We start from the raw sequence: 11,011 nt of genomic DNA on the forward strand, positions 1-11,011 counted from the left end.
GGATTTGGGGGGCAGGAGAGGGGGTCAGGGGGTCTTTGGGGCTGGGGAGGGGATCAGGGGGGTCTTTGGGGTTGGGGAGGGGGTCAGGGGGGTCTTTGGGGCTGGGAGGGGGTCAGGGGGGATTTGGGGCTGGGGAGAGGATGGGGGGCATTTGAGGGGCTGGGGAGGGGGTCGAGGGGGTTTTTGGGGGGCAGGGAGGGGGTCGAGGGGGTATTTGGGGGCAGTTTGGGGGCTGGAGAGGGGGTCGAGGGGGTATTTGGGACCAGTTTGGGGGGCAGGAGGGGGTCAGGGGGGTCTTTGGGGGAGTTTTGGGGTTTTTGGGGGTCTGGGGGCTCTCTGGGGTCTGGGGGTGTTCCTGGAGGGTTCCCGGGGGGGTCACTGGTGTCACTGGTGCCCCCCCAGCGCTGCCCCCCGGCCCCGCCCCCCCTCGGGCCCCGCCCCAGCCCGCCCGGACAAGTTCCCCGACAGCCTCGAGCCGCCAGGGGGCGGTAAGTGACACGGGGGGCGGGGCCTGGGACCCAAAGTGGGCGTGGCCTGTCCCAGGGGTGGGGCCTGTGAAAGGGGCCTCTTCCGTGATTGGCAGAGGGGGAATTTTTGGGGGGGTCTTTGCTTCTTTTTGGGGGGTCTGTGACACTTTTTGGGTGGGCGTGGCTGTTCCAAAAGTAGGTGTGGTTAACCCAGGGGGCGTGTCCATCCAAAGGGCATGTCCCAGCCAAAGTGGGCGGGGCCTCATCTCCCATAATGGAGCTACAAAGGCACATTTTTAGGGGGGTCTTTACCCCCTTTTTGGGGGGTCTGTGACACTTTTTGGGGTGGGCGTGGCCATTCCAAAAGGAGGTGTGTCTACCCCGGGGGGGCGTGTCCATCCAAGGGGCGTGTCCCAGCCAAAGTGGGCGGGGCTTCAGCTCCCATCATGAAGAACAAGAGCATTTTATTGGGGGGTCTTTGCCCCCTTTTTGGGGGGTCTTTGACAGTTTTGGGGTGGGCGTGGCCATTCCAAAAGTGGGCGTGTCCACCCGAGGGAGCGTGCCCCACCCAAAGTGGGCGGAGCTTCACCTCCATAATGGGACATACAGGGGGATTTTTTTTAGGGGGTCTTTACCCCCTTTTAGGGGGTCTGTGACACTTTTTGGGGTGGGCGTGGCCGTTCCAAAAGGAGGCGTGGTTAACCCAGGGGGCGTGTCCATCTGAGGGGGCATGTCCCAGGTAAAGTGGGTGGAGCTTCCCCTCCTGTAACGGAGATAGAGGGAAAGTTTTTTAGGGGGTCTTTACCCCCTTTTAAGGGGGTCTGTGACACTTTTTGGGGTGGCGTGGCCGTTCCAAAAGGGGGCGTGTCCCAGCCAAAGTGGGCGGGGCCTCACCTCCCATAATAGAGCTACAAAGGCGCATTTTTAGGGGGTCTTTGCCTCCTTTTGGGGGGGTCTTTGCCCCCTTTGGGGGGGTCTCTCCCCCCGGGGGTGGGCGTGGCCTGACCGGCCCCTCCCCCAGGGGCGGGGCTGACCAATGAGGCGCTGCTGTTCCACGAGAAGTGCGGGGCCCTCATCAAGCTCAGCAACGGGCACAAGACGGCCGAGAGGAGACGGCCCCTGGACGAGTTCAACAACGGGGTCGTGCTCACCAACCGGCCCCTCAGGGACGGGGAGATGTTCGAGGTGAAAATTTGGGGGGTCTGGGGGGGTTCTGGAGGGGTTTGGGGGGGTCCTGGAGGGGTTTGGGGGGGTCCTGGAGGGGTTAGAGGGGGTTATGGGGGGTGGTGTCCTCACCAACCGGCCCCTCAGGGACGGGGAGATGTTCGAGGTGAAAATTTGGGGGGTCTGGGGGGGTTCTGGAGGGGTTTGGGGGGTCCTGGAGGGGTTAGAGGGGGTTATGGGGGTCCTGAGGGGAGTTATGGGGGTCCTGGAGGGGTTTGGGGGGTGTAAGAGGGGGTTATAGGGGGGTTATGAGGGGTGGTGTCCTCACCAACCGGCCCCTCAGGGATGGGGAGATGTTCGAGGTGAGGGTTTGGGGGGTCCTGGAGGGGGTTTGGGGGGGTCTGGAGGGGTTTGGGGGGGTCCTGGAAGGGTTTGGAGGGGATAAGAGAGAGTTATGGGGGTCCTGAGGGGAGTTATGGGGGTCCTGGAGGGGTTTGGGGGGTGTAAGAGGGGGTTTGGGGGGGTTATAGGGGGTGGTGTCCTCACCAACAGGCCCCTCAGGGACAGGGAGATGTTCAAGGTGGGCATTTGGGGGGGCCTGGAGGGGGATTCCTGTGGGATTTTGGGGGTCCTGGGGACTTTTAAAGAGGTTCTGGGTGGTCCTGGGGGGGTTCCTGTGGGATTTTGGGGATCCTGGGGGGGTTCCTTTGGGATTTTGGGGGTCCTGGGGACTTTTAAAGAGGTTCTGGGTGGTCCTGGGGGGTTCCTGTGGGATTTTGGGGGTCCTGAGATGTCTTAAAGAGGTTCTGGGTGGTCCAGGTGGGGTTTCCTGTGGGATGTTGGGGGTCCTGGGTGGGTTCCTGTGGGACGTTGGGGGTCCTGGAGGGGTTCCTGTGGGATTTTGGGGGTCCTGGAGGGGTTCCTGTGGGATTTTGGGGGTCCTGGGGGAGTTCCTGTGGGATTTTGGGGGTCCCCTGACCCCCCCCCGTGGCCCCCCCAGATCCGCATCGACAAACTGGTGGGTGTTTTGGGATTCTGGGAGGGGTTTTGGGGTTTTGGGGTGTATTTTGGAGGTCCTGGGGCTGTTAAAGGGGTTCTGAGGGGGTTCCTGTGGGATGTTGGGGATCCTGGGGGCTGTTAAAAAGGTTCTGGGTGGTCCTGAGGGGGTTCCTGTGGGACGTTGGGGGTCCTGGGTGGGTTCCTGTGGGATGTTGGGGGTCCTGGGGGGGTTCCTGTGGGGTTTTGGGGGTCCCTGACCCCCCCCGTGGCCCCCCCAGATCCGCATCGACAAACTGGTGGACAAGTGGTCGGGGTCCATCGAGATCGGGGTCACCGCCCACAACCCCCAACAGCCTCGAGTACCCGCCACCATGACCAACCTGCGCTCGGGTGAGACCCCACAACACCCCCCAGGGCCCCAGGATTTGGGGTACCCCCCAACACTCCCTTTCCCCCCCCTGGGTGCCCCCCTCGGCTTTTAGGGTGCCCCCCAATGCTCCCCTTTTCTCTCCTCCCCGATTTTGGGACCCCCTCGGGTTTTGAGATGCCCCAAAACACTCCCCTTTTCCTTCCTCCCTGATTTTGGCCCCCCCTCAGGTTTTGGGGTGCCCCCCAACACTCCCTTTCCCCCCCCCCCCGGATTCCCCCCTCAGGTTTTGGGGTGCCCCCCAATGCTCCCCTTTCCCCCCCCGAGTGCCCCCCTCGGGTTTTGGGGTGCCCCCAATGCTCCCCTTTCCCCCCCTTCCCCGATTTTGGGCCTCCCTCGGGTTTTGAGGTGTCCCCAACACTCCCTTTCCCGCCCCCCGAGTGCCCCCCTTGGGTTTTGGGGTGCCCCCCAACACTCCCTTTTCCCCCCCCCTGGATTCCCCCCTCGGGTTTTGGGGTGCCCCTCAACACTCCCTTTCCCCCCCCTGGGTGCTCCCCTCGGCTTTTAGGGTGCCCCCCAATGCTCCCCTTTTCTCTCCTCCCCGATTTTGGGACCCCCTCGGGTTTTGGGATGCCCCAAAACACTCCCTTTTCCTTCCTCCCTGATTTTGGCCCCCCCTCAGGTTTTGGGGTGCCCCCCAACACTCCCTTTCCCTTCCCCTGAGTGCCCCCCTCGGGTTTTGGGGTGCCCCCCAACTCTTCCCTTTCTTTCCCCCTGGGTGCCCCTCTCGGGTTTTGGGGTGCCTCTCAGCGTTCCCTTTTTCCTCCTCCCTGATTTTGGGACCCCCTCAGGTTTTGGGGTGCCCCCCAACACTCCTTTCCCCCCCCCAGGATTCCCCCCTCGGGTTTTGGGGTGTCCCCAACACTCCCCTTTCCCCCGCCCTGGGTGCCCCCCTTGGCTTTTGGGGTGCCCCCCAATGCTCCCCTTTCCCCCCCTCCCCGATTTTGGACCCCTCTCGGGTTTTGGGGTGCCCCCCAGTGCTCCCCTTTCCCCCCCTCCCCGATTTTGGACCCCTCTCGGGTTTTGGGGTGCCCCCAGTGCTCCCCTTTCCCCCCCTCCCCGATTTTGGGCCTCCCTTGGGTTTTGAGGTGCCCCCAACACTCCCTTTCCCCCCCTGGGGTGGCCCCCCCCGAGTTTTGGGGTGCCCCCCAGCGTTTCCCTTTCCCCCCTCCCCGACTTTGGCCCCCCCTCTGAGTTTTGGGGTGCCCCCCAACGCTCCCCACCCCCCCAAATTTTGGGGGGTGTCCCCCCCCCAGGGACCATCATGATGAGCGGCTGCGGGATCCTCACCAACGGGAAGGGGACCCGGCGGGAATACTGCGAGTTCAGCCTGGATGAGCTGCAGGTGACCCCCCCCCCGAGCCCCCCCAAAATCGGGGGGACCCCCCTGAACCTCCCCCAGCCCCCCCTGGACCCCCCAGAACTCAGGGATCCCCCAAAATCCAGGGATTCCCCCCCAAAAATCCTCCCCGCGATGCGTAAAATGGGGAGGTTCCCCCTCCCCGAATCCCCTCTTTTTGGACCCCCAAAAGTCTCCTGAGCCCCCCCCCCCCCCAAAATCGGGGGGGACCCCCAAACCTCCCCAGCCACCCTCCCCCAAACCCCCAGAATTCAGGGATCCCCCCAAACCCCCCCAAAATGGTCAAAAGGGGGAGATTCTCTCCCCCCAAAATCCCCCTTTTTGGACCCCCCAAAAGTCTCCTGAGCCCCCCCAAAATCAGAGGGACCCCCCCGAACCTCCCCCAGCCCCCCCCAGAATTCAGGGATCCCCCAAAATTTAGGGATTTCCCCCCCCAGAACCCCCCAAATTTTGGGGTACCCCCTCAAATCCCCTCTTTCCCAACCACCAACCTCCCCCAGAACCCCCCAAATTTTGGGGTACCCCCCAAATCCCCCCTTTACCGACCCTAAAACCTCCCCCAGAACCCCCAGATTTTGGGGTACCCCCCTCAAATCCCCCCTTTCCCGACCCCAATCCCCCCAGAAGCCCCCACATTTTGGGGTACCCCCCCAAATCCCCCCTTTACCGACCCTAAACCTCCCCCAGAACCCCCAGATTTTGGGGTACCCCCTCAAATCCCCCCTTTCCCGACCCCAATCCCCCCCAGAAGCCCCCACATTTTGGGGTACCCCCCAAATCCCCCCTTTACCGACCCTAAAACCTCCCCCAGAACCCCCAGATTTTGGGGTACCCCCTCAAATCCCCCCTTTCCCGACCCCCAATCCCCCCCTAGAAGCCCCCAAATTTTGGGGGTACCCCCTCAAATCCCCCCATAAACGTCCCCACTGCACCTTAGGGGTGTTTTGGGGGGGTCCCCAACCCATCCCTGCTCCCCCCCCAACCCATCCAGGCCCCCCCCCAGAGGGTTTTGGGGGGTCCCCCCGGCTCTGGGGGGGCTCCCCCGGGTTTTGGGGGGTCGGGGTGACCCCGTTTTTGCCCCCCCAGGAGGGGGATCACATCGGGCTCACCAGGAAGGCCAACAACGCCCTCCACTTCTACATCAACGGCGTCGACCAAGGTGGGACCCCAGAACTGCACCCCAAAAGGGGGACCCCAAAACCTGCACCCCAAAAGGGGAGACCCTAAAGTGGGGACCCAAAACCTGCACCCCAAAAGGGGGACCCCAAAATGGGGACTTCAAAATGGGGGACCCCAAAACCTGCACCCCAAAAGGGGGACCCCAGAACTGCACCCCAAAAGGGGGACCCCAAAACCTGCACCCCAAAAGGGGAGACCCTAAAGTGGGGACTCAAAAACTGCACCCCAAAAGGGGGACCCCAAAATGGGGACTTCAAAATGGGGGACCCCAAAACCTGCACCCCAAAAGGGGGACCCCAGAACTGCACCCCAAAAGGGGGACCCCAAAACCTGCACCCCAAAAGGGGAGACCCTAAAGTGGGGACCCAAAACCTGCACCCCAAAAGGGGGACCCCAAAATGGGGACTTCAAAATGGGGGACCCCAAAACCTGCACCCCAAAAGGGGGACCCCAAAACCTGCACCCCAAAAGGGGAGACCCTAAAGTGGGGACCCAAAACCTGCACCCCAAAAGGGGGACCCCAAAATGGGGACTTCAAAATGGGGGACCCCAAAACCTGCACCCCAAAAGGGGGACCCCAGAACTGCACCCCAAAAGGGGGACCCCAAAACCTGCACCCCAAAAGGGGGACCCTAAAGTGGGGACCCAAAAACTGCACCCCAAAAGGGGGACCCCAAAATGGGGACTTCAAAATGGGGGACCCCAAAACCTGCACCCCAAAAGGGGGACCCCAGAACTGCACCCCAAAAGGGGGACCCCAAAACCTGCACCCCAAAAGGGGGACCCTAAAGTGGGGACCCAAAAACTGCTCCCCAAAAGGGGGACCCCAAAACGGGGACCCAAAAACTGCTCCCCAAAAGGGGGACCCCAAAACGGGGACTTCAAAAAGGAGAACCCCAAAACCTGGACCCCAAAACGGGGGACCCTAAAGTGGGGACCCAAAAACTGCACCCCAAAAGGGGGACTCTGAAATGGAGACCCCAAAACCTGTACCCCGAAAGAGGACCCTCAAAAGGGGGACCTCGAAATGGGGACCTCAAAGTGGGGACCCCAAAGTGGAGACCCCGAAATGGGGACCCCAAAACGGGGCCCCCAAAGTGGGTGTTCCAAAATGAGGAACCCGAAAGGGGGATCCTAAAATGGAGACCCCAAAATGGGGACTCCAAAACAGGGACCCCAAAATGAGGACCCCAAAAGGGGGACTCCAAAATGGGGACACTAAAATGAGACTCCAGAAAGGGGACCCTGAAATGGGGACCCCAGACAGGGACCCCACAACCTGCCCCCCAAAACAGGGACCCATCCGTGGGGTGACCCCAACCTTGACCCCCCAGGACTTTGTGGCCCCAGGGTGTCCCTGCAGTGTCCCCAAGGTGTCCCCAGGGTGACCCCAGGGTGTCCTCATGTCCCTGTGACCCCGTGGTGACCCCAGGCTGTCCCTGTCCCAGGAGTGGCCACCACGGTGACCCCATGACCCCAGGGTGACCCCAGACTGTCCCTGTCCCAGGCGTGGCCACCACGGTGACCCCATGACCCCATGGTGACCCCAGACTGTCCCTGTCCCAGGCGTGGCCACCACGGTGACCCCATGACCCCAGGGTGACCCCAGACTGTCCCTGTCCCAGGTGTGGCCACCACGGTGACCCCATGACCCCAGGGTGACCCCAGACTGTCCCTGTCCCAGGCGTGGCCACCACGGTGACCCCATGACCCCAGGGTGACCCCAGACTGTCCCTGTCCCAGGAGTGGCCACCACGGTGACCCCATGACCCCAGGGTGACCCCAGACTGTCCCTGTCCCAGGAGTGGCCACCATGGTGACCCCATGACCCCATGGTGACTCCAGACTGTCCCTGTCCCCAGGGTGACCCCATGGTGACCCCAGACTGTCCCTGTCCCCAGGGTGACCCCATGGTGACCCCAGACTGTCCCTGTCCCAGGTGTGGCCACCACAGTGACCCCTCCGGTGGTGTACGGCGTGGTGACCCCATGGTGACCCCATGGTGACCCCAGACTGTCCCTGTCCCCATGGTGACCCCATGGTGACCCCAGACTGTCCCCCTGTCCCAGGCGTGGCCACCACGGTGACCCCCCCGGTGGTGTACGGCGTGGTGGACCTGTGGTGACCCCAGGGTGACCCCAGGATGTCCCTATGACCCCAGGGTGACCCTAGGGTGTCCTCCCTGTCCCTGTCCCAGGTGTGGCCACCACGGTGACCCCCCCGGTGGTGTACGGCGTGGTGACCCCATGGTGACCCCAGGGTGACCCCAGGGTGATCCCATGACCCCATGGTGACCCCAGACTGTCCCTGTCCCAGGCGTGGCCACCACGGTGATCCCATGACCCCATGGTGACCCCAGACTGTCCCTGTCCCAGGCGTGGCCACCACGGTGACCCCATGACCCCGTGGTGACCCCAGACTGTCCCTGTCCCAGGCGTGGCCACCACGGTGACCCCATGACCCCATGGTGACCCCAGACTGTCCCTGTCCCAGGCGTGGCCACCACGGTGACCCCATGACCCCAGGGTGACCCCAGACTGTCCCTGTCCCAGGCGTGGCCACCACGGTGACCCCATGACCCCAGGGTGACCCCAGACTGTCCCTGTCCCAGGCGTGGCCACCACGGTGACCCCATGACCCCAGGGTGACCCCAGACTGTCCCTGTCCCAGGAGTGGCCACCACGGTGACCCCATGACCCCAGGGTGACCCCAGACTGTCCCTGTCCCAGGCGTGGCCACCACGGTGACCCCCATGACCCCAGGGTGACCCCAGACTGTCCCTGTCCCAGGAGTGGCCACCATGGTGACCCCATGACCCCATGGTGACTCCAGACTGTCCCTGTCCCCAGGGTGACCCCATGGTGACCCCAGACTGTCCCTGTCCCCAGGGTGACCCCATGGTGACCCCAGACTGTCCCTGTCCCCCTGTCCCAGGCGTGGCCACCACGGTGACCCCCCCGGTGGTGTACGGCGTGGTGACCCCAGGGTGACCCCATGGTGACCCCAGGATGTCCCCATGACCCCAGGGTGACCCTAGGGTGTCCTCCCTGTCCCTGTCCCAGGTGTGGCCACCACGGTGACCCCGCCGGTGGTGTACGGCGTGGTGGACCTGTACGGGATGGCCGTCAAGGTGACCATCGTGCACAACCACAACCACAGCGACCGCCTGCGCCGCAACAACGCCATCCTGCGCGCCCTGTCCCCCGAGGGCACCCCCCGGCGCCCGCCCCGCGACCCCCCCGCGCCCCCCGGACACCCCCCGGCCACCCCCCGCCTGCTCTTCCACCCCAACTGCGGCCAGAAGGCCGCCGTGGTCAACGAGGGCCGGACGGCGCTGCGGCCGCAGTGAGTGACCGGTGATGGGGGGATTGGGGGGTCATTGGGGTCATTGAGGTCAACGAGGGCCGGACGGCGCTGCGGCCGCAGTGAGTGACCGGTGATGGGGGGTCATTGGGGGGTCATTGGGGACATTGGGGGTCATTGGGGACATTGAGGGGTCATTGGGGTGTCGTTGGGGTCAACGAGGGCCGGACGGCGCTGCGGCCGCAGTGAGTGACCGGTGATGGGGTCAGTGGGGGGTCATTGGGGACATTGGGGTCATTGGGGGGACACTGGGGTGTCATTGGGGTCAACGAGGGCCAGACAGCGCTGCGGCCGCAGTGAGTGACCGGTGATGGGGGGATTGGGGGGTCATTGGGGGTCATTGGGGACGTTAGGGACATGGGGGGTCATTGGGGGGTCATTGGGGTCAACGAGGGCCGGACGGCGCTGCGGCCACAGTGAGTGACTGGTGATGGGGTCAGTGGGGACATTGGGGGTCACTGGGGACATTGAGGGGTCATTGGGGACATTGGGGGTCACTGGGGACATTGAGGGGTCATTGGGGACATTGGGGGTCACTGGGGACATTGAGGGGTCACTGGGGACATTGGGGTCATTGGGGACATTGGGGTCATTGGGGGGACACTGGGGTGTCGTTGGGGTCAATGAGGGCCAGACGGCGCTGCGGCCGCAGTGAGTGACCAGTGATGGGGGACATTGAGGGGATTGTGGGGTCATTGGGGACATTGGAGACAATGGGGACAATGGGGGGTCATTGGGGACATTGGGGGGTCATGGGGAGATTGGGGGGTCATTGGGGTCAACGAGGGCTGGATGGCGCTGCAGCCACAGTCAGTGACCTGGGGACATTGGGGGGCATTGGGGACATTGGGGACACTGGGGATGTTCAGGGGGTCATTGGGGACATTGAGAGGGTCGTGCTGAGTGCCCGGGCACTCAGGGACAATGTGGTGTCCCCGTGTCCCCTGTGGTGTCCCCATGGAGGTGACAGGGTGTCCCTCATGTCCCCATGGGGGTGACAGGGTGTCCCCCATGTCCCCAGTGCCACGGATGACTTCAACCACGGGGTCGTGCTCAGTGCCCGGGCGCTCAGGGACAACGAGGTGTCCCTGTGTGTCCCCATGGGGGTGACAGGGTGTCCCTCATGTCCCCATGGGGGTGACAGGGTGTCCCTCTGTGTCCCCCATGTCCCCAGTGCCACGGATGACTTCAACCACGGGGTCGTGCTCAGTGCCCGGGCGCTCAGGGACAACGAGGTGTCCCTGTGTGTCCCCATGGGGGTGACAGGGTGTCCCTCATGTCCCCATGGGGGTGACAGGGTGTCCCTCTGTGTCCCCCATGTCCCCAGTGCCACGGATGACTTCAACCACGGGGTCGTGCTCAGTGCCCGGGCGCTCAGGGACAACGAGGTGTCCCTGTGGTGTCCCCATGGGGGTGACAGGGTGTCCCTGTGGTGTCCCTGTCCCTGTGGTGTCCCCATGGGGGTGACAGGGTGTCCCTGTGGTGTCCCTGTCCCTGTGGTGTCCCCATGGGGGTGACAGGGTGTCCCTGTGGTGTCCCTGTCCCTGTGGTGTCCCCATAGAGGTGACAGGGTGTCCCTCATGTCCCCATAGAGGTGACAGGGTGTCCCTCTGTGTCCCCCTGTCCCCAGTGCCACGGATGACTTCAACCACGGGGTCGTGCTCAGTGCCCGGGCGCTCAGGGACAACGAGCTGTTCCAGGTCCGCATCGACAAGATGGTGGACAAGTGGGCGGGGTCCATCGAGATCGGGGTCACCACCCACAACCCGGCCTACCTGCAGCTGCCCTCCACCATGACCAACCTGCGCTCAGGTGAGTGCCCAGGGCCACCACGGGGTCACCACGGGGTCACCATGGGGTCACCATGGGGTCACCATCCCACCATGACCAACCTGCGCTCAGGTGAGTGCCCAGAGTCACCATGGGGTCACCACGGGGTCACCATGGGGTCACCATCCCACCATGACCAACCTGCACTCAGGTGAGTGCCCAGGGCCACCACGGGGTCACCACGGGGTCACCACGGGGTCACCATGGGGTCACCATCCCACC

General features: G+C 63.9%; 1 protein-coding gene across 1 annotated transcript in view; it reads left to right on the forward strand.

Annotated features, from left to right (window-relative positions):
• Positions 1-406: 406 nt before the first annotated feature.
• Positions 407-11,011, forward strand: part of LOC127464706 (neuralized-like protein 4) — a gene marked incomplete at both ends in the record, with an annotated part of 30,559 nt that continues 19,954 nt past the window's right edge. The window contains 7 exon segments of the mRNA XM_051775168.1: positions 407-488; positions 1,489-1,652; positions 2,909-3,020; positions 4,314-4,402; positions 5,504-5,576; positions 8,659-8,941; positions 10,590-10,771. Coding sequence (XP_051631128.1) covers positions 407-488; positions 1,489-1,652; positions 2,909-3,020; positions 4,314-4,402; positions 5,504-5,576; positions 8,659-8,941; positions 10,590-10,771 — 985 coding nt within the window.

Source organism: Manacus candei, unplaced genomic scaffold, assembly GCF_025592945.1.
Source record: "Manacus candei isolate 608988 ecotype Guabito, Panama unplaced genomic scaffold, ASM2559294v1 h1tg000259l, whole genome shotgun sequence".
Taxonomy (NCBI): domain Eukaryota; kingdom Metazoa; phylum Chordata; class Aves; order Passeriformes; family Pipridae; genus Manacus; species Manacus candei.